Source organism: Actinia tenebrosa, unplaced genomic scaffold (genome assembly GCF_029948245.1).
Source record: "Actinia tenebrosa isolate PJP-AT-01 unplaced genomic scaffold, QUT_ActTen_1.0 PGA_scaffold5__44_contigs__length_20552954, whole genome shotgun sequence".
Classification (NCBI taxonomy): domain Eukaryota; kingdom Metazoa; phylum Cnidaria; class Anthozoa; order Actiniaria; family Actiniidae; genus Actinia; species Actinia tenebrosa.
In genome coordinates, this window is record NW_028292582.1 from 82,319 (window position 1) to 104,379 (window position 22,061).

The 22,061-nt window shown below is 36.3% G+C and overlaps 4 protein-coding genes across 4 annotated transcripts; 1 reads left to right on the plus strand and 3 right to left on the minus strand.

The window, feature by feature from the left end:
- Positions 1-42: 42 nt before the first annotated feature.
- On the plus strand, positions 43-4,106 carry LOC148906236 (uncharacterized). The gene is made up of 5 exons (XM_089037993.1): positions 43-289; positions 546-611; positions 1,045-2,247; positions 2,458-2,514; positions 2,603-4,106. The coding sequence occupies exons 3-5, from the start codon at positions 1,496-1,498 to the stop codon at positions 3,603-3,605; spliced, it is 1,812 nt and encodes a 603-aa protein (XP_088894119.1). The 5' UTR covers positions 43-289; positions 546-611; positions 1,045-1,495; the 3' UTR covers positions 3,606-4,106.
- Positions 4,107-4,214: 108 nt separating this feature from the next.
- On the minus strand, positions 4,215-5,031 carry LOC148906237 (uncharacterized). Its single transcript, XM_089037669.1, has one exon. The coding sequence runs from the start codon at positions 5,029-5,031 to the stop codon at positions 4,225-4,227; it is 807 nt and encodes a 268-aa protein (XP_088893795.1). The 3' UTR covers positions 4,215-4,224.
- A 1,161-nt stretch (positions 5,032-6,192) lies between these two features.
- LOC116299414 (uncharacterized) lies at positions 6,193-9,574 on the minus strand. The gene is made up of 7 exons (XM_089037670.1): positions 9,546-9,574; positions 9,238-9,402; positions 8,616-8,741; positions 7,755-7,938; positions 7,324-7,381; positions 6,786-6,888; positions 6,193-6,597 (listed from the first exon to the last, which is right to left on the minus strand). Exons 1-7 carry the CDS (start codon positions 9,572-9,574, stop codon positions 6,534-6,536), a joined length of 729 nt encoding a protein of 242 aa, XP_088893796.1. The 3' UTR covers positions 6,193-6,533.
- A 160-nt stretch (positions 9,575-9,734) lies between these two features.
- Positions 9,735-10,242, minus strand: LOC148906238 (uncharacterized). Its single transcript, XM_089037671.1, has 2 exons — positions 10,080-10,242; positions 9,735-9,918 (listed from the first exon to the last, which is right to left on the minus strand). Exons 1-2 carry the CDS (start codon positions 10,214-10,216, stop codon positions 9,735-9,737), a joined length of 321 nt encoding a protein of 106 aa, XP_088893797.1. The 5' UTR covers positions 10,217-10,242.
- Between the last annotated feature and the right edge of the window lie 11,819 nt (positions 10,243-22,061).

A 22,061-nucleotide genomic window follows, 5' to 3' on the forward strand; every position in this document is an offset into this window, starting at 1 on the left:
TCATATGATAAAATGCTTATTGACTGAGTTAGGTCGGGCCGTACAGGAAATATTTGGCTCTCGGTCATTTGTACGGACCTCGCTGCGCTCGTTCCGTACGGCATCACCTCGAGCCAAATATTTTCCCGTACGGCCCTCCCACTACGGAGCCCGATTAGTGCCATGCAAATTTCGTGATTGTTTTTACTTTTCTCGACTTTTTTCTCGACTTTTTTGACCGCTTAGCAATAGTAGAGCAGGCTCATTCTATGCTGAGAGCATGGACAATATGGCGAGCTCTATTGACAAGGTAATTCTAACATTTTATTTCTTTAGTTATCATCCTATAACTTATTCTCATCGTTTTATAACATTTAACGCAGCTTTCTTATTTTATCTTCAGTTCTATGTTATTATTTATCTTCCTTCACTTATTATATTCAAGTTCTTGTACGAAATTATAAGCTTTAAAGTTATGTCTTCTAGTCTCGCACCATCAGTCATTGTGAACATTTCCAGTGCCCTAAATGAATGTTTAAGCTTATGTTATTGCCTGGTTAATATAGGTATGTGCATATTTACGTGAGAGAGGAGTGGAAGAAGCAGTGATTGAGCGATTTAGATCAGAGAAGGTAAGTTATACTCTGAATATTCGTAAATATGGGTTCCTTATGCACTAGTCAAGGTGAATCAAAGTAAATCGCCATGAAATCGAAACGCTTCAAACGAATAAATAACAACATATTTCATAAAGTGCATGACCAAAGTTTACTTTGATATCATTTAATTTTTTTAATGTAATAAGAAACTATACTTTAACTTTTCTGAAGCCGAAAATCACTCGATAATCTAACGCCACAGGATACCACAGGGATCCCATCCGAACTCAAAACCCGTCAACTCTTCACTTTATCTCCGCCTGCTGGAGTAGCATTGTTTGTTATGTGCTTGTGGGAGGTGTTATTGTTTTTATTGTATAAAATATGATTAATCGATTATTATCATTTATTGTAATCAAATCAAAGTTGCAAATATGCTCATCCTTTCATTTTTCGTATTTTTCAGATGGATATGACTGCAGTTCTAACTGCGACGCAAAACAATTTAGAAGATTTGGGTTTAATAAGAGCAGGTGACCGACTGAGTCTTGTTACCTTCTGCAAAAATGCAGAAGAGAAAAATGAAAAAGGGATAAGACAGGAAGAAAACCAAACTGAGCGAAAAAAGGCACTACTAGAAGCTTTCCTTTCAAAGAAAAAAAGGAAATCACCAGCAAACATCGATAGTGCTGCAGGTCAAGATAAAAAAAAAGGAAAAACTAAAAACTAAAAAAATACAACTTGGCTGGAAGCATTTCCGGGAAGAAGAAGAGGCATATGTTCTTGTCCCATTGGTGAAGGGAGGAGGAAGTCGGACGGTTGAGGTTCCTGTCACTATAGATAAATTCGAACTGCAGCAAACTTACAAAGAACTTTTCTTTCCTGATGGTCAGTCAATATATGGTAAAGCTGATGATATGATCTTTGATTTGGCCAACTTTAAAGATGAAAGGGTCAGCGAATCTATGATTGTTGGAGATAATGCAGTGCCATTCAATATAAACAACTACATGGAAGTACACAAGATCAAAACAGTAAGATTGTACTTGCGATCTAGAAAAATCTGCATTGACCCAGAAAGTGATAGAGAACTAGAGCATTCAATATTCATGAGCCAAGATGATTTGCCTCAGTTGAGTACCACAACTTCATTTATTGGTAGTTCTGAAGAAAGAAGGGTACTCGTTGAGGAGCAGGATGAGGCTTACAAAATCTCCTTGGATACAGATAAAAAGAAAAAAGCTGATCTACAAAGAAAACTTGATGAGGAAGAGTGGAGAGAAAGACTGCAGAGTGCAAGAAAGGCTAGAGTTCCCCCTGAACCCAATAGCAATTTTGTAACTGTTAGAATCAGACACCCATCACTAGGCCTGCAGTCAAGAAGATTTCCAACCCATACCCTGATGAGTTCTGTTTATGACTGGGCAGGATCATTGAGCTCTCAACCAGAACACTTTGGCCTACATGATCCACTTGGAATTCTGCTATCACCCAGCAGTAAAGTGGATGACAGATGTACCTTGACTATGATAGAGTTTCTGGAGGGAACCCCATCACTATCAATTTCTGATGATGAAATAGAATTTTTGGGGTTTGGAGAAGTAGGAAACTTGAGTGGTTTGAGTGAAGGGTTCGAAGGGCATGATGAAGATAAAATGCAATACTTTGTGTAAGTATTTAGCAAAATTTAGGGAAAGTAAGGAAAGTATATTGCATAAATTTAGTTTTGCTTAATTTATTAATTTATTTTCAATGACCCTCAAACTTACGCCAGAATTAGAATTAGTTTGTATAGGTAATAGTATTCTTTCAAAACTGCTAATACTGTTTTGTTTGATACATTGAGCACTGTTTGACATATTTAAATTCTCTTCCTTAGTGCTATCAATTCCAATGAAGAAGAAACCCCTAACCAGGAACAATCGACATCAAGCAGGTAGTTTTCAGTTTTCTAAAACTTGCAGGAAGCACTGTATATAATACACTTAAATGCAAAAATCTATCTATATGTATTTTCATTTTAGATTCATAAGAGTCAGAAGGGTCCAGATCATGTCAGACATGATTGAAGTATTTAAGGATCCAACACTAATGGAATCGCATGTTAAAGTCATCATGGTAAATGCTCATGGCCTAGAAGAAGCTGGGGGAGATGAAAATGGGGTGTTTAGGGATGCACTTTCAGCATTCTGGAGAGACTTTGAAAATTCATGTACCATTGGGGAAGATGAGCGTATTCCAGTTATAAGACATGACTTCCAGGCTCCAGAGTGGGAAGCCATAGCTAGAATCTTGGTAAAAGGATATCAACAACTTAATTTTTTTCCAATTAAGTTGAATAGAGCATTTCTCATTGCAACCCTGTTTGTGGAAGGTGAGGTGTCACAGGAAATACTTCTTGGTTCCTTTCTAGCTTATCTCTCTAAAGATGAGAAGACTTTGGTTGAACAAGCTTTACAAGGGGCTTTGGATGACGAACAAGCAGATGAATGGCTTGATTTCTTAGATAGATTTGGTTGCAAGCGAGTTCCAAAGCCAGAAGAACGAAGGGATACCATTTTAGAAATTGCTCATAAAGAGCAAATACAAGCAGGTCAATATATTATTGATTGCTGGCGTCAGCCAACTCGTAGTTTGAAGACGGGAATATCAAGCACAACAGAACTAGCAAATTTATTCAAGAAAGCAATCCCAACAAACAAGAAAATGATCGATCTTCTGAGTGTCCTCCCAGATGCCCAAAGTAATGGCCAGAGGGATGCTATTTCCTATCTAAAAAGGTACATAAGAGGTCTCGATAAGGAAAAGCTCAGAAAGGTGCTAAGATTCTTAACAGGAGCCAACATGATATGTGTTGAAAGAATCCAGGTTTCATTCACAAGTCTTGATGGTTTTGAAAGGCGTCCAATTGCCCATACCTGTGGGCCATCCCTGGAATTACCGTCTACGTACCAGAATTTTCCAGAGTTTAGACAAGAGATGAACAATATTATTGATAGCGAATTCTGGGAAATAGATATTGCTTAGGTTTTAATTATATACTGTTCGACTGCTGTGCTGGTACTTGGTGTTCATAGAAACAGCCAATTGAATTACCTTAGCTGATTGAAATGTTTTTGTTGCGTTTAGTTCATTATTTGTTCTGCATAAAAACCATATATAACATTGATATAACGCTATTGATACAGACCCCTCTAGTTTAGTCAAAGCATTACGTTTTCCCAACTCATGCCTAAATGAGTATGTAATGATTGTGAATTCCGACCTGTCCCGGACCACAATCTATGCATGGATTGCTGCTGTGATTCAAGCCCAGCCCTCTACGTTTAGGCAAAGACAAGTTATCTGTTGTTTTTTATGATATTAATATATGAACTTACAGACAAGTAGTACAACATCTCAACTGAAAAGAAAGCCATTCAGGGCAAAACTTTTCATACTTAAAAGAACGTTTTTTGAAGGTGCTTGTTGCAGTTCTAGTTAAGAAGACAATATTATTTTTAATTGCCAATTAAACTAAATGATTTCATGATGATCATCTTCATAAAACAGTGTCATTGTTTTCAAAATCAGTGGTAGATTGTAAGTATCCATTGACAAATGGCTTTTTGTTCTCTTAAGTTGCAACTTAACAGTGTGATATCACTCATAATAGTTTGTGAATGTCATCTGTCAATAATAAATACAGATTAATTGCATCCTCTGCTGTCTTCGGCATTTCGAGATTTTTTTCTTGCATTATTATTGATGCCAATTCACAAAATTCATCTGCACAGCCATTTTCTGAAGCTGGTCTGTAGCAACATCTGTTTTCAGCGATCTCTATATCATCTAGTGAAACTGGGGTCATTAAGTTCCTTGCACCATTAATTTCTGGGACAAAATATAGTATATCTGGGCGACCATTTGGGGACTCCTCGTTTGTCGATGGCCTTATTCTGTGCAAATTCCATTCTTCTGCAAACTTGTAAAGCTCATCACGCAAAACTTGCATAAAGCAAAACTTGATACATTCAACATGTATAGGATCTTCGTCAGAAAAAATCCCAAAATCTCTCATGTCTTTAAAAAGTCCAATCCACCACCCTGTGCATCCTTTTCTTAGGCTACCCCACCATGCATTGATACGCTGGTTTGAGCATGATTTTCCATATAGAAAACTATTTTCGTCAGAGTAAAAGAAACGTTGTATAGCAGCGATATTAACATTTTCTGTTCCACAATCTGCCCTTATTAACCTAGGAATTCTCCCAATTTGTCGAATACAGTCAACATAGTATTGGGCTATAATGAAAGGATCGTTGATTGAAGGGCCAATCTCTAACCACATAATGCGCCTACTATACCCGTCAATAGCCCCATGTATACAAAAACCAAATGGTTTTAGCTTATCATAGCCGTCGATGTGCCATAAGTGATTTGGCCCAAGTAAAAAGCATTGGTTTCCAATCATTACCGACTGTCATCGAACTCCGCGAAGATGCCACGGTGAAAATTTGAATAATTCGCTCTAACTTAAAAAGAATAAATATATTTTACAAAAAGAAAAAAAGGAATAGTTTCTACATTTATTCAGCTTTCAGGAAATGTATACTTTGTTGAGGTTTCGATTAAAAGGTTTTGTGCTATTAAGAGTTGAATGCACAATGGTCGCTAGGGGTACCCTGATACCTTAAATATATATGGGTTAATAGGCAATTGTTTAAAAAAAGATGACCACGTGACACTAGTTAAATCTAAATGTATCCCGACCGGGAAATAAGTTGCACGTGACAATAATCGTGAAAATAAACAAGTGCACGTGATCAGAACGTGAAAATCGCTTATAGCGTGATATTTTGCACTAATCAAAAACAACAGAGCTAGCGGGAGCCGATGTTTTTCTTGAATTTTCAGTACAAATGGAGCTCGAAGCGAAGCAATAGCGATTTTTACAGTGTTTATAGAGAGAAATTACAGACTTTTATAAGCCTTTTCATAGTTTAAGAATCGGCTCCATTGCGCATGCGATTTTATCCCGAATTTCTCACCTTCTTTTGTATAAACCTTTTGTTCTTAAATAAACAAAAGAGGTGAGCAATACGGGATAAAATCGCATGCGCAGTGGAATCGATTCTTAAACTATGAAAAGGTTTATTGAGAAAAAAGGATTCGGAAAATACAAAAAAGCGACTAAAAAGAATGTATTTGAGTTGTATTTGAGTTGTATTTGTAAAATCATGGTTAGGTATTATCTTTAGTAAGCAACCTCCCATTTTGTCCTCTTTCCTGGTACTGCACGCTTCAATGCAAAGGCAGGGCTACCTTTCAAGATGGCGCAGGAAACTGTGAAGGGTACTATTGAGCCCATAGATCGCTTGCACTTCAGATTAAGAACAATTGCACCAGTGAGTAATGATATGCAGGGGTCGTAAATGGTTGCACAAGTGGTAAAATTCGTTGGAGTCGTACAAGTAGTTAATGTATGCATACCACAAGGTGACCGTCATTATTTAGTGTTCATGAACTCGTTGGGCCATAGTTACCATTTCAAAGTCTACGTTTTATTAATTTGCTTTAGTATTATGATTAATATATTAATAAATATCTTAGATTTTCATTAATATGTGACATAATGAATTAATAAACTCGATTTATGCATGTTAATGCGAGAGCTGTACGAGTTGTGAAGTAAATTCGTCACTTTTATCAGGTCGTGCGTATTGGGTATGTCTGAACGAATCGGGACCTTTTTTAAGCTCACTTTCAGCAAATTTTTCAATAAATATTACTAAGGGTGAATGGTTTGAACCAAGGCTTTGAAGTTTGTTGTGGAATGTGATCGTCTGGGTGAGTGTAGTCTTGAGAAAGACTGTTGTTGGTGGTGACCGATCACATTTCACAACAAATATTACTACATAACAAAATTTGGCTATTTATTTACAAGATTAGATATATTATTATTTTATAATGTTGTTATTGAATTTTCATCTTTCTTCTGAACTTCTTCTTTGAATGCCTCGAGATTATTATTATATCTCTAAAAATAAAGAAAATGTTCCAATATTCATTTTCTAAACGTTAAAAAAAAATAACGATTGTTCTTCTCTTCTCTTCTCTGTACTCCCGTGCCTTTTCTTTTCTTCTTTTCGTTTGGCATCTATTTCTTACTCATTACCTTCCATGGCTTCATCTTTAAGAATAATATCATCAAACACATCCCCCTACCTGAGCTGCTCTAACGTGGCATTCATGTTTCGTAGTTCCTTCTCCAGCTGATTGCGGTAGCTCTTGCTGTCTTGCAAGGCATCTCTGTATTCTGCCAGATACTCTAACAAGGAAATGTAAAGATGACCGAAAGATCGAAAATCCGAATATAAGAATCAAATAATTGCTACACTGGTAAACAAGGGGATAAGCCACAATGCGTTATCGTGCGCAATGGCGTACATTTTCAGTCTTTGTAGTACATTCGACAAAATTTCTCGATTCTGGACAAGAGAAGTAATTAAACCAGAGAATTGTACTCTGTAGAGTCTCAATTAAGTTGCTCAATTTTGTTGAGTGTATTACAAACAAAAATCGCATACAACTCTGAATTTATAGATATTCGTGATGTTTTGAAAGTTCTCAAATTTTGAAAACTTTCAAAATATCACTCGTACCTGTAAATTCCGAACCGTACTCGAGATCGTGAGATTTTCTATATACAAACCGAAAAATAGGATAAAATAAATCATTAGGAATTATCAGAGCATTGGTTTACCTTTCATTTCTTCAACCGTCTTAGTTTCTTTCGCTTTATAATATTTAACTCTGACTTGCTGCAAGTGTATTCACACATGAAAATGAGTAGGTTTTTTAAAAAGCTCGAAGACAAGGTTTAATATCAATGGGACGTTTGCATGATGGCGTCATTTGACTATACTTGGCAAATTTTCTTTCCTCATGAGAATAGTAATATTAAATATAATAATAAGAAGAAGAAGAAGAAGAAGAATGATGATAATAATAATAATAATAATAATAATAATAATTGATGGATGGGTGGATGGATGGATGGATGGATGGGTGAGTGGGTGGGTGGGTGGGTGGATTAGATGGATGGGAGAATACAGCAAATGGATAATGGGAGTTCATAGAAAACTTGTAGATGATTAAACAGACAGACAGACAGATAGAAAGACAGACACTCACCCATATTTTAAACCTGCTCTGGAATTCCACTGTAGTGATAGCTTGCATCAGCTCGGCCCGGGATGAGAGGTGAGAATCCTCTTGTACTATTTGATAGGTATGACTCAGTTGAGCGATGAGAACATTGAACAAGATTACAGAGACTGTCATGCTCATTATGTGTACTATCACGCTGGTAAATGGGCTAGTGAAGAAAATAAAAAAAGGAGAAGAAAAAATCAGAGAATGAAAGGAAATTATTCAAAAAATACCAGACAAGAAAGAACAAATTAAAAGCTAAAAACAGAAACAAAAAAACAAAAAAAAACAAAAACCAAAAAAATAAAATTCGAGGTTGGAACTTTGGAAATATTTTGCATTTCAATTTACAATTAGCAATTTTAAGGTCGAGGAAAAGACTGGGTCAAGTTGGCATTGCAATCATTTATTGAACTGTTAAGAGACGAAATAGACGCCATCTTAGAATATAATACTTCATTCTGATTGGTAGGTAATACTTCATTCTGATTGGTAGATGATACTTCATTCTGATTGGTAGATGATACTACATTTTGATTGGTAGGTAATACTTTATTCTGATTGGTAGGTAATACTTCATTCTGAATGGTAGATAATTCTTCATTCTGATTGGTAGGTAATACTTCATTCTGATTGGTAGATAATACTTCATTCTGATTGGTAGATAATACTTCATTCTGATTGGTATGTAATACTTCATTCTGATTGGTAGGTAATACTTCATTCTGATTGGTAGATAATACTTCGTTCTGATTGGTATGTAATACTTCATTCTGATTGGTAGGTAATACTTCATTCTGATTGGTAGATAATACTTCATTCTGATTAGTAGGTTATACTTACCCTATGTTGTCATGTGTATCTTCTAGTAATGGCTTTCCAAGAGCCCAAACTTTCAATGTTGACCAAAGGATGCAGGCTAGGTCTTGTCCTAGACAGGTATTTTCACCACTAGTCAAACCAAACCCACTGCAGGGAAAAACGTTGTTTTAAATAGAATTAAAGGTAGACAAGATAAAACAACCCCCCCTAAAAACAACTACAACAACAACAAAAACCCAAGAAATAAAAACGATTTAGTAGGAAAAAAATTTCAAAAGTTTTTATCTGGGTTCTCATGTTCTTTTCTCTTCTCAAAAGCAAACCCGCTAAGTTCCAATCAAATTTTGTAAGGAAAAGGTGCCATTAATTAGATCAGCACAGAGGTTGGTTTGCAGGGTTTGACCTGTGAGTTACCTGTATTATTTTCAGGATTAGATTCTCAGTAGGTTTTTTTTTTTTTTTTTTGAAGTGTATCAGTGATCAAATAGACCCTTTGTCAAAATGGCAGCCGAAAATTGAAAATGAGTTAAATTTAAAAAACAATACCAGCACTGGAAAGAGCACCTTTACTTTAGTAACCCATTCGAATTTGCGGCCGCCATTTTGGCAAAGGGTCTATTCAGGAGCCAGTGAAGGAACCTACCTGAAGCTTAAGAGTTTGCCTAGATCCATAGAAGGTTGACTGATTCTCAATGACACAATGATCGATAAAGTATATGAGAACATGACGATGATAAAAACGATTGTGAAGCGAGGGATATCCTTGAAAATAACCCGACCAAACGCACGCGTATAGGATGACATGAAACTGAAAGACAAGAAATATTTTTCTATTCAATTAGTAAACTGGGTACATTTTTTTATTCCGAAAATACATCTCTGTTCCTTGACCACAAACTAATTTGTACAGGTCTAGCTTAGTTTTACGATTCAATTAGAAAATAATAATACTTTGTACCATCACGCGTGACGACAGCCATGTTGGATTGCAGGAACACTACAATCGTTTTACATGAAAAATAACTCTATTCCCGAGAGCAAAAGGATTTTATTGTTTTGCTATCTAACCACAGGCAGTCCAAGCTCTATTTTGGGCGCTGGCACGTGATGGTGCAAAGCCTCTATTGGTTTAGTAGTTCCTTACCTAAAAACCAATGAGTATTTGAAGATCCCCATGGCGTTCATGAAGATTGCAAAGACAGCAACATGCCAGAAGAGTGGGTTATGACTCTCGGTGATCCTGATGAAGATTGTTATGATCAGGATAACGTTTCTTGAGATGTCCCAGTAGTTCGTCCAGTCTCTGATATACTGGCTGGGCTCTCTGGAGAAAAAATATCGCAAGCTTAGGAATCTTATGAAAATATCATTTGGATTAAAATTATGTATCTATCTTATGACCGACTCACTGGACTATCTTTTTGCCTGACCTACTGATTCACTGACCTACTGACCTACTGACCTACTGACCTCTGACCCACTGACCTTCTAAATTCAGAAATCTCGTCAAGCAGGAACCACAATGACATGAGTAATAACCACGTAAAGAAGATATTCTGCACATAATTTCTACTGAAAATCCCAATCAAGGTGACCTCATTCGGGTTTGCTACTAAGGACATGATGGCAATAGCCAGGAGAAAAACGAAAACACAGTAATTCAGGAATCGAAACCTAAGAAAATAAAGACATAAGTAAAGACACTTAGTATTTGTATATGAAAATGTCATCTGTATGGGAACAGCAACAGCAACAGCAACAGCAACAGCAACAGCAACAGCAACAGCAACAGCAACAGCAACAGCAACAGCAACAGCAACAGCAACAGCAACAGCAACAGCAACAGCAACAGCAACAGCAACAGCAACAGCAACAGCAACAGCAACAGCAACAGCAACAGCAACAGCAACAGCAACAGCAACAGCAACAGCAACAGCAACAGCAACAGCAACAGGAGTGGACCTTAGATCATTATTTACCTGAACCAAAATCTAGCATACTTTTCCCATTTCCTTTCTGAAACAGTCTGAGAACAGGATGGAATATTAAATCCTAAAAGACGTGAAAAGAAAAATTCCGTCAGTTATGAAATATTTTAAAGAACAGGGTCTTGAATGTTTTGTTGCAAGCTTCATGCTGCATTCCAAGCCTGCAGCATTGCACTGAGATGTGATGCCAATCAGCGTGAAAGGTCACAGAATATGGAATTTTCTTAAATTATATAGTATAAGAAGAAGGGTTGTATTCAATTTTAATCTTTGTCTGCACGTCATGCCAAACATATTTATTTACATACCAATTTGAAAGCACTTCAAGCTTGGTAGGAATGCATGCAATATGCAACAAAACTTTACCAACCTTTTTTGACATAGTTATAAAGCCTCATCATACTTGAGGTTTATAAATCAATCAAAAAGAAAGAGAGCCAAACCTTTTGTAAAGTCTGGCACTGTCGTGTGAGGTAGTAAAATGGCGACTTTGGACAGTAGATGTAATCTGGATGGCTTGGCGGACGTCCATTCTTATCCACATCGAGCAGATCCCAGCAGACTTCAATGTGTGTTGGTTGGTCTTCAAGGTCCTGCCACTCTCCAACTGTTGTATTGTGGTAATGAAGGCTGGTAGGGTAGGGCCATTTTGGGACAATCATAGCTTCGAGTATGGCGAGAATGGTTTTCTAACATTCAATAAATTTCTAATGTATGAAACTATTCGTTGCAAGTGGTAGATGAATATTGATCTTTTTGAGTTTACACGTAATATTTTATGACAAGACACATGAGTATGGCTACTCGATCTAACAACCTTATTATTAAGAGAATGACACGTGGTCAGGTCTGTACTGAGTAAACACCGTATAAACATAAAACATCGAGTGTGGTAAAAGATTCTTCATTGCGCATTGATTAAGGACTGGAAACCTGCCTCAAGGTGGATGAGCAAACAACGTCTTACGGAGCGCATGATAATGAATATTGCTCTTATTTTTTTATTTCCTAACCTTCCCTCCCTTGCGCTGCTGCAGTTCTCTGAAGAGCTCACTCAAATCTTCTACCATTCTCATGCGTGAGTACAGTGAGACCGATAAGAATAAAATTGTGTCTTCATGTTATCGTTCGTTTCCAGCTTACCTTCATCTTGAATTGACGCACCAACTCCACGAAATCGTTCTTTGCTTTTATCGTTTTTGATGCCCTAAAGAGCTCTTGTACGCTAAAAAAAAGTCAAACCAGTATACTTAAACAAATACATTATCATATATTTAAATGTATTTTAACTTGACTTCGTGTAAAAGTCATTTCATATATTTTCTTATGCCCAGCCGTCCATCAAAGAAATAATACTATTTAGAGAATGACACGTGGTCTGAAATGGGAAAATTGCACCCACGCTAGTGGTCTGTTATATTCAGTTACATATTCTTTGCGACATGACAAAGACAGATTGCGCGTGCTCTCGCTCTGCACTCACCTGTTGCGGGCTAATTGTTACCACCTGTAGCACCAAAAGCCTGACAACTTCTTTTGCGTACAGAAGAAGAAAAAAACGAGATTTTTTTTACACAGGTCGTCTAAAAACAATGCGCATAATTCTTGGAAAGCCTATGCGTAGTTAAGTGAGGATGATAATTCTTGGGTAATTCTTGGGATAATTCTTGTTCATACCTTAAATGACTCATCTTTTTTATAAGAGAAGCAGCCACCTCATCATGACCATATTGCATGGCCGTCTCTACAGGAAGATCCCCTTGGAGATTGGCGCGCATCACCATTGAGGGGTATTCAACCGCGAGAAACTGGGTAATAGTTATGTGACCCTTAATTGCTGCTAGGTGTAGAGGAGTGTTGCCATGTTGACCACGCTTTTCTTCTAAGGAATTGCAAATTCCCCGCGAGGAAAGTATTTTAAGGAAACGATGGGTCTATAGAAGAATCATCATAGATAATTTATAACAGACGGACAGACGGACAGACAAATACCTGTGCTTCGTAATTCCATTTGGTCAGTAAGAACAAAGCAGCATCTTCACCATTACTACGACATTCCTCAAGGATGAGATCAACCCTCGCTTCATCCATAGCTTCCATTTCATGCATTCCAGCTTTCTGGATATTGCGCTTGACCTTGTTATTGTCAAATAAACATTAAAAAACCAATCCAAATGCATAGAAAAAGAAGAAGTGGGGGGTTCCTAATGATATCACTTTCATTATTTCTTTTTCGTTCTAATTTTTAAAAGATCGGGCTATTTTTATTTAAACGTTCACATATTCTTTATTTTGTACAAAGCACTTTGGAATTCAAACATCCCTTCGTAAATCATTGTCTTTAATCCATCGAGTCCTCACATTATTTACTTAAACCTATGGGTCAAGAAAGAGTCAAAAGTTCGAAGTTCAATAATTTAATTTAATCCGTTTTTACAAGAAATGAAGAGATTTTGGAATTAAAAATGCTTGAGTTTATTACAGCAGTGTGGCTTGACCGCATATAAAGACTTTTTTTAGACGCTTTAATTTTTTCTATACAAGGATGCTGCTGTTAGCACCAGCAGAAATATCCTTAGGAAGCAGTAATATTATAATTCAAATGAAATCATTCATAGTTAATTAAAAAATTGCATTGGAATTAACATTTCATTACATTTTGTTTTGTTTCCTATGCAAAAAAAAAAAAAAAACAATTTGAATAAAAATAGCACTCAAGCTGAGCTTTCACGTAGGCGATTTGTTTGGTAAATAATGAACGAAGCATTTTTAATAACATTGGGTACATAAAGGCATAAGTTTGATTGAAAATGGATGAAATAAAAATAAGAAAAATCGAACAAGTCGTGCTTACGTAATAAGGGGGTATTTTATTTTTTCGTTTCCAAAATATGTTTCCCAAAATTTTTCATCTTCATTATAAGAAATATACAATATTAAAAATACATATAATTTTTCATGGCACTTTTTTTTCACTAGTTTAGATTTTACTTTTAACTTCGAATGAGAGGAACTTTTGTTACGTAACATATTTTTTAACGCGTAAATCAAAGACAAAGTCATGAAAGTATAAATTACTGAATGGCTCAAACATGAAATAGAATATTCTTTCTAATCTTTTCTACATACTTCAACTTTTTTTCTATTTTCTTAATACTTTATTTTTTATTTTATCTTTTAATTTCTTTCTTTTTTCGTACGTTTTCGTACGTTTTCTTTTACTTTTCGCCTTACTTGAATGATTATGTCATTATTGTTATCAAATAATGAGGTGTAAGAATTAGTTCTGGTGGAAATAGTGTGTGTACTTTATTAAAAGAGGGCTTAGTGATATTAACTTTAACGACGACGACATAGAGGAGGAAGGAAAAGGACAAGATCAAAGATAACAAAAAATATAACTCGAAGAAGGAGAAGAAGAAGAAAAAGATCTAAATTGGTCAAAAGAACGAACAAGAAGACACTGGAAAGAAGAAGAAGACACTGGAAAGAAGAAGAAGAGACTGGAATAGATAATATATAACGCTAAAGCCATTAGTTGGTTAGCGCATTTCACAGTGCAAATTTTTTTCACTTCAGATTCCGATCCCATCTGATAATATCCTAGAAACCAGAAAATTTCAGGCTTTTAAAATAACTATCCAAAACTAAATTTACTTAATATAAAACCAGCTCTTTAGTAATGAGAAAACTCCACTATATATTAGGTAGAAAATATTGATTTTTAACATTGACCAATTTTGTGCCATGAAAAACCACTTCGCTTGTCAAGGTCCAAATTTCAGTGATATATTGGAGCTCATAAAAGTCAAATATAAAAAATGAAATCCGGAAAAATGTTTTAAAAGTAAACCAGCTCTTCAGTAACGGATTTGTTTAATTTTGCAATGTAAGAAAAAACTCCACTATTGTGTAGAAAATATTATTTTTTAACATTTACTGGTTTCGTGCCATGGAAAACCGATGATCCAAGGTCCAAATTTCAGTGATGTATTTTTCAATGAAGCTCGTAAAAATCAAATATAAATAAAAGTGTACAACATTTGTAAAACTGAGCTAAAATCAAACTTACTTTCTCTAGGAACTTGTCTTCCATCTCAATATTTCTCGGTATGAAAGTCGAAGCTGTAGTTTCATCATCACTTGGGGGAACATTGAGAGTTAATTTAGAAGAGTTTGTTGTCCAGGCTTCTTGCACCGCAATAACTTCTTTAGAGCAAAACCTTTGCATTTCGAGTTTGAGATCTACTTTGCAGCGAAAATTACAGTTAAAAGATTCCACCGAATGTACTGAAAATATTTCAAGATTTCCCTCTGGATCAAAGAAAATAAAATGTGATGGTTCAAGGTTTCTTTAGGAGAGGAGCTTGTTTGGTCGTGGAACTCCCTGTGCGAGCTCTTTATAATGAAAATATACCAACCCATGTTAGTTTATAAACATTATTAATGATCGTGTTGATGTGCCGTGTATTGCAAGTTATGTAATCATCGCCAACACCTCGACTTATATCGATTAATTACTTCTAAACAATATATATGAGAAGCAATCACTTGTGAATGATGTTTAAGATTCGTCGTCCTGTTTGATAATATAAGGTGTATATGAGATGGGGATTATAAGCAATTTGAACTTATTAATGTTGGTGAATATGTTATATATTTTTTTCACTCTTTTTGTGGAGGGTTCAAATATGTAATGGATGGTAAAATCAGGCCGAATTGTTTTTTCTAAGAAGTTATAAAATACGAACTACTAAATAATTCGCCTTTTTAAAAAAATAATATAAAATTTGTGGTAACGAGTTTACGCCTATTGTCTTGATGTTTCGAAGCCATCAGACATAATTGTCAAGAGAGTGAAGACATCAATTGATATCTTCATTCTTGAGCCATATATGCGTGATGACGTCGAAGCGTGGACTAGAAATTGGAGTAAACTCGTTGCCACAAATTTTATAATTAAAAGTTGTAAAATGTCAAAAATACTTCAGAATCTGATCTTTTGAGTCAAAAGTATGTCTGGGAAAGATAATTGTTGGCTTTCACGAGACGTCATCAAAAATGAATAAAATAAAAAATAAAAAAATTCCTCCACGAAACTTTCCTTGAATATACTGTTAATACCGTGATAACTGAAAGCTTTACCAAAATAATTTTGTATTGTTCATATGTTCGGTTTTCACCGGATTCATTACGAGTCCCCATTCCCATTCTGTCACACATTTTCAAAGCATTAGAAATAAGGAAATTGGATTGAAATAATATGATGCATTGGTTTTGGCGTAGTTAAATATCCCAGTTTTATTGTTCAATGCCGTAATCCTTTACACTTTTGGATGAATTGTGTTGAATAAAGCCGCGTTTTTGTTAGCTTTTTTTCAGTAGACGTGCACGCTTGTATTTTGGCAATCATACTCTTCAATGATGGTTTTGAAAATTCAGTCCATTGTTATTTTCGAAAAGTGTTTGCACGCCGTTTTGGTGGTTTCGGCTTACGCAATGTTCTAAGAATTGATGCATTTCATTCAGAGAACACGATGAGTCGCAGTGTTCTCTGAACCTCTAGCAGCATTGAAAGAGGATGGCGGACAGCGAAGAAGAGCTATTCATTACCCCAAACAGCTTTTTAGGAACTCTGCCTGATTTCGACCTGGATATTGAAGAGTTGTTTGGCTTGCAAAGCACCTCAAAAGATATACATTCACCAACGGTAGAGAAACAGTGCGATACGACTGAATCAAGTGCTTCAGGATTTGAAAAACCACTATCAGATGGAGAATTGGACGAGCGTATCTCAAGCTTGCAACGCACCTCAAAAGATTGACGGAGGAAGAGAGAGAGCAAGAAGAGCCAAAGATGAAAAAGTCTAAGATCAAAGATGACGGTAAAACTTTTATTCAGTTCAACAACTGTGTTATAATTATTAAAAGCGGCTGTCAGCAAAAATCAGACATAAGTTGGCAACAGTCAAAAAATCGATTTTGTTCATACTTTGAAGTTAGATACCCTATCATATGATATTAATCCCTGTGCACTTAGTTTTGCAAAATTATTTTTTGTTCGGGAGAAATTTGAATTTTTATGCAGATAGGCAAATATGTTAATTTGACGACTCTGAAATTGAGATAAATCACCGATCTCGTGTGCGAAATACAGGGCTGTCAACTCTCCCGGATAAACCGGGAGTCTCCAGATTTTGGACCGTGTCTCCCGGTCTCCAGATTAGAGTATCAAATCTCCCGGATAATCCCCGAAGCTGACCATTTCTTGTCTTGTGAGACTAGACTTTCACAACCATAAAATTCCAATTATTTCATGTTGTTTGTGTTATTTTATATCGCTAACAAAATCAGAACGTTCCTCGTGAACTGTTCTTGCAAGCAGGCCATTGTAATATAAGCGATAATCTGATTGGTCAGAAATAAACCAATCACATCAAATGTTACAAAGCGAAAGACCTCTTTTCGCGCGCTTTTTGACGCGCTGTGACGTCATGTCCCTTCCCTATCAATTCTCCAGATTTGAATATCTTGGGGGTTGACAGCCCTGGAAATACAATCAATACTTGACCTTCCTAACCTAATAAACTTCAAATATGGTATCTCTATATGCCTCATAATGATTTTCAGACATGTAGCTGTAACGAAGAATTTCTGGAAGAATTATTTGCAAGACACAGTTTTTGTGAGCTTAAAAGTACCCTCAAAACAAGTGAGAATTTGACCATGGCCGATACAACGGAAAAGCGAGATTTTCACTGTATGTGATGTCAAGATGATATTTTTCAAGACTGTGAAAAACAAATCTTAGGTAAATGTGTTTTTAAGCTTCTACGATCGACCAAATATGCGTAAATACGTTGTTTCAGAAAGGATCGTTTTTGCATAAATTAGCAAGTATGACAGCCAAAATTAAAATAATATTTTTCAAATCTTTTATAAGCCGTTTGAGACATCAATACTTAGCCAATTTGAGGGATTTTTCTGAAGAAAGAGCAGCATTTACTCCCTACCGCTTCACAAATCATGAATTCTAGGTGTAGTGACGGTCATCTACACAAAACCGCGAAAGCGTTGCGTGACCACCGGCGGCAGGAAAATAAATCAATAGCTTAGCTTCTTGGCTATTAACAATAGCTATTAACCCCTCCTCTCCTCCTCCTCCTCCTCTCCTCCTTTTAACTATAGAGGTGCTAAACTATGGAACTCTTTACCTAAAAATCTCAGAGAAGCCAAGTCTATTAACGACTTTAAATCCAAACTAAAAAATATTGACCTGTCTGTCAATGGTCTATAATTTTTTCTGTATGTATTTTATTATTTATACAATAGCTATATATATATATATACATTTCTATTTATACTATATTCTAGATCATTTTAATTCTACACTGAACTATCATTTTTAAATCACGGCTCCCTTGTAAAACAAATGTGATAATTTGAAGGAATCCCGTGTATAAATAAAGAACAGTTCAGTTCAGTTCAGTTCCTCTCCTCCTCCACTCCTCCTCTCTTCCTCCTCTCCTCCCCTCCTCCTCCTCTCCTCCTCCTCCTCCTCCTCCTCTCCTCCTCCTCCTCCTCCTCCTCCTCTCCTCTAATCCTCCTCTCCTCCTCCTTTTCCTACTCCTTCTCTGGATGAAATAATAAGCTAGAACTATTAGCTTTCAAAGTATCCGGCTAACAATAGCTTAGCTACCCGGCTACACGCTATAAAATTTCATTCACTCATAGTTCTAGTTTATTATTTCATCCAGAGAAGGAGTATGAAAAGTAGGAGGAGAGGAGGATTAGAGGAGAGGAGGGGGAGGAGGAAAGGAGGAGGAGGAGGAGGAGGAGGAGAGGAGGAGGAGAGGAGGAGAGGAGGAGAGGAGGAGAGGAGGAGGAGGAGTGGAGGAGAGGAGGGATTAATAGCTATTGTAAATAGCCAAGAAGCTAAGCTATTGATAGCCTGATAGCCTGATAGCTAAGCTATCGATAGCTTGATAGCTAAGCTATTGATAGCCTGATAGCTAAGCTATTGATAGCCTGATAGCTAAGCTACTGATAGCCTGATAGCTAAGCTATTGATAGCCTGATAGCAGGAGGAGATGAGGTAATCTTACATCGACTTCTCATCGACCTCTCATCAACTCTCAATCATAGAAAAAATATGCAAATATAAAATTATTATGTAATCAGTTATTAATTTTGGTATTTCAAATGGTCTTGGCCATGAGCTTCCTGTTTTTTCAATAACTAAATCGGATGGGCTGCCTGTGGAAATACGAATTGGCCATGGGCTTCCTGTGTTTTTCAATAACTAAATCGGATATGGGCTTCCTGTAGATTTGTGCATTCATAAAATTGTTTTGATGCCGTGTCTTATTTATCACGTGACAAAAAATGATTGAAGGAAAGAGATATGACAGCATTAATAAGCTTGAATGCCAAGGGAACTCAGAATCATTGTACTATGGTCCAGTATGAAATAGAACGATTGCTGTTTATATAATAAAGAACAAGATAACAGAACTAATCATTTTCAGCTGATTTTTGCATAATTAGGAAGAACTTAGTAGGTCTTATTGTTTATCGTTTATGAGTCATTAAGTGCATTGTGTTGGACACAAAAGTCAGCAAATACTCGAAGTATTTCTTGAGTTTGATGAGTTTGGAAGATTTACACTTGGTTGATTGCTGAACTTTGGTGTTTGCTTTTAAAAGAATTATGGAAGGATGTTATCATGAATTTGCTCAACACATAATATTGTTTCAAAAAACATTTATTTTCATTAGTCTTTTGAATTCATTGACGGTAGCGTAATATCCTCGAGAGCCTAACTGGAATAACGTAGCCATTGCGTTTCTCAAAAGTAAATTTTTAGGTCTTGCCTGCTTGGTTGGTTGGTTGAGTTTTGGAGTTAAAAATTCAAAATCCCCGCGCTCTATAAATTGGATTGGTAAACAAAAGACTTGTCCAAACTTGTCAAACAATAAACTCATGGCGTCAATTGGTCGTCATGGCAACTTCACAATACCTACCCGTCATTTTATGGTAATAAGTAATAAAAATAATTAAATCCACCGCATATGATACACGTAATGCGTGACGTATTAGAACATAGTTAAATCCTCCGCAAATATACTCGAATCCACCGCAGAAATTAGTAAATCCACCGCGAAAATCGGGGTCGTGCCATGCGGCCTATACTACTCGCGGATCATCGAAACGTCCCGCGATAAATAAAAACAAATATCAGCACATGCATGGATAGGTGAAAATACAAAGCAGATTGCACAAGACTATAAAACTATCTACTACATAGGGGGCGTATTTAGCTTTTAAAAGCATTTCAGTCTGCAACTTCGCCTCATTTTGGTCCATTTTCCAACTGCTATGGAGGTTTAGTCGTATTAGCCACAACAAAAACCCCGAAGTAATACAGCAGTTGCTATGTGACGAGTCACGAATGAAAACAACACTGTTCTGAAACTCAAGGCTGGAAACAATAGAGACGCCCCCTCCCTCCTGTTTATGAACTCTGATATGCATTTGAAAGAGAAATATCATCAGGTACAAAATAATGTTAACAGGCATATTAAGATATCATAACAGAATTAGAAATATCATTCCTAAAAACGAAATACCTTTTGTGAGGTTAAAAAATGAGCTTACCTAAAAACCCCAGTAATAAAAAGTCTCAAATTCGTCGTAAATGCTGGGCCGCGAAAAAGATTGTACTCACTGTTATTTTTCAGGAGTTGATAACTCTACCAAAAGAGTTAAAGTTACTCTACAGAGTGGAGTAACTTGAAAGAGAGTTAAATCTACTCTACAATGAGAGTAATTTTAACGCTTCCAAGAGTAATTTGTATTCCTCCAAGAGTAAATTTAACACTTTGGAAATGACGAACAGTTGAACATTACTATAAAGAGTACATTATCAATAATGGAGTAGATTTAAGCCTATTTTTAGATAAAAAAGATAAACCATGCTGTTTTTAATTCATGTTTGACGGAAACAACCAGAGTAAGTTTGACTCTATTTTTGGAGTAAGATTGACGGGAGTTGTTTCAACTCCTTTCGTTAATGCGACCCTAGAGTAATTTTAACTCTGACGTATCGTATACAAATCTATAATTGCCTGTAGCACTCGACTCCTTTCTTTAAGTTTCACAAGGGAAAAAGCATATGCCGTTTTCATTCAGTTTTCGGCTTTTTTTGTGGGTCAAATTGTCCATTCTCTGCCCGATCGGACCGATGCAGTAAAGTTCTTGGCGCTCCTCGCTTGTCAGATCAACTTCACTTGCGCTAGAGCACTCAAACACTTCCAGAGTCGTCATTTTATGAATCGTGTTGTTGTGTATCTTTCGCGATGATGTGCTTGCGAATCAGATGTTTCTGTAAAAGAGAACATTTTTGTAGGTCTTCGCAGAAAATCTATACCACACAGGACGTGAAGGTTGGACTCGTTAGACCACGTGCACATTACATAACATGTATCAAATTTTCTTGATCGTGATTGGTGGATCTTACATCGGCAATGCCAGGAATGTTTTTGGACTATGACCTGGTATAGAGTATCACTATTTCCTGCAACAACGTCCTGAAGCTTGGAGATGGAAAGTGCTTTTCTCGGGGTTTTGAAGTTAAAAACCAGCCTAAAACCCATTGAATTCTTATTTCAAGAGTAACTTTTGTGGTAATGGATGACTTACTTTCAAAGGATTCAATATATTGTGCAGGTAAATTACTATTTTTTTCGTATTATTTAGATCAGAAAGTTTAAACTTAAGTATGTTGTGTTAATACTGATAAGAAATTGAAAGCTTTCGGTGTTCTGTAACTGCAAAGCGATGGTCTTATTTAAGCTTAAGCATCCTTGTGTATTGTTGAGTATGATAAATCATTAATAATAGCTTTTTTTGTCCTCTCATAGGTTATGGGTGCTGAATCGTATGATGCTTTGGTTTCTGCCGGAGTAAAGCACGGGGCTCGCACCTCACCAAGCTTGTTGACGATGAGGTAAATTCGAAACGAAACTGTCTTCCAAGATTTGTATTCCTTCAAGAAATACTGATATATACGGTAGAAAAATATATACCACACAGCAGGAACATTGAAAAAAAGGGACCGGTGGCTAAAGAATGAAAAGATTTAAGAGGATTGTTAATGAGCATGTTTGTCGATGGCACTCGATGGCGCCAAACATGCTCATTAACGATATAGACAGAAATCTGAATTTGAATTTTTTTGAAACTTGTATTGGCGGTTGCAATGATCTTCGATTCCGGCATTAACTCAAAGTATCACACCACACAGATGGGTTTGAGTTGGTAGCTATACAACAGTGAAATAATTTTGGTTTTGCACACATCTGTGAAGACATAAAACGATTTTTATCTGAGCACGTATTATTAAATACAAGTTTCAAAACAAACTCGATATCAGATTCTGAATAATTAACTGAATCTTCTAGCCTTGATAGGAACGTTA

Bases quoted from the DNA above. Each gene is read 5' to 3' on its own strand.
- LOC148906236 (XM_089037993.1), top strand. From the start codon at position 1,496: ATGATCTTTGATTTGGCCAACTTTAAAGATGAAAGGGTCAGCGAATCT. The intron at 2,248-2,457 runs GTAAGTATTTAG...TCTCTTCCTTAG, and splicing joins GATAAAATGCAATACTTTGT to TGCTATCAATTCCAATGAAG. The intron at 2,515-2,602 runs GTAGTTTTCAGT...TTTTCATTTTAG, and splicing joins GAACAATCGACATCAAGCAG to ATTCATAAGAGTCAGAAGGG.
- LOC148906237 (XM_089037669.1), bottom strand. From the start codon at position 5,031: ATGATTGGAAACCAATGCTTTTTACTTGGGCCAAATCACTTATGGCAC.
- LOC116299414 (XM_089037670.1), bottom strand. From the start codon at position 9,574: ATGGCTGTCGTCACGCGTGATGGTACAAA. The intron at 9,403-9,545 runs GTATTATTATTT...CTTGTCTTTCAG, and splicing joins GTCACGCGTGATGGTACAAA to TTTCATGTCATCCTATACGC. The intron at 6,889-7,323 runs GTAAACCAATGC...TTTCCTTGTTAG, and splicing joins GACGGTTGAAGAAATGAAAG to AGTATCTGGCAGAATACAGA.
- LOC148906238 (XM_089037671.1), bottom strand. From the start codon at position 10,216: ATGTCCTTAGTAGCAAACCCGAATGAGGTCACCTTGATTGGGATTTTC. The intron at 9,919-10,079 runs GTCAGTGGGTCA...TTTTTTCTCCAG, and splicing joins GAGATTTCTGAATTTAGAAG to AGAGCCCAGCCAGTATATCA.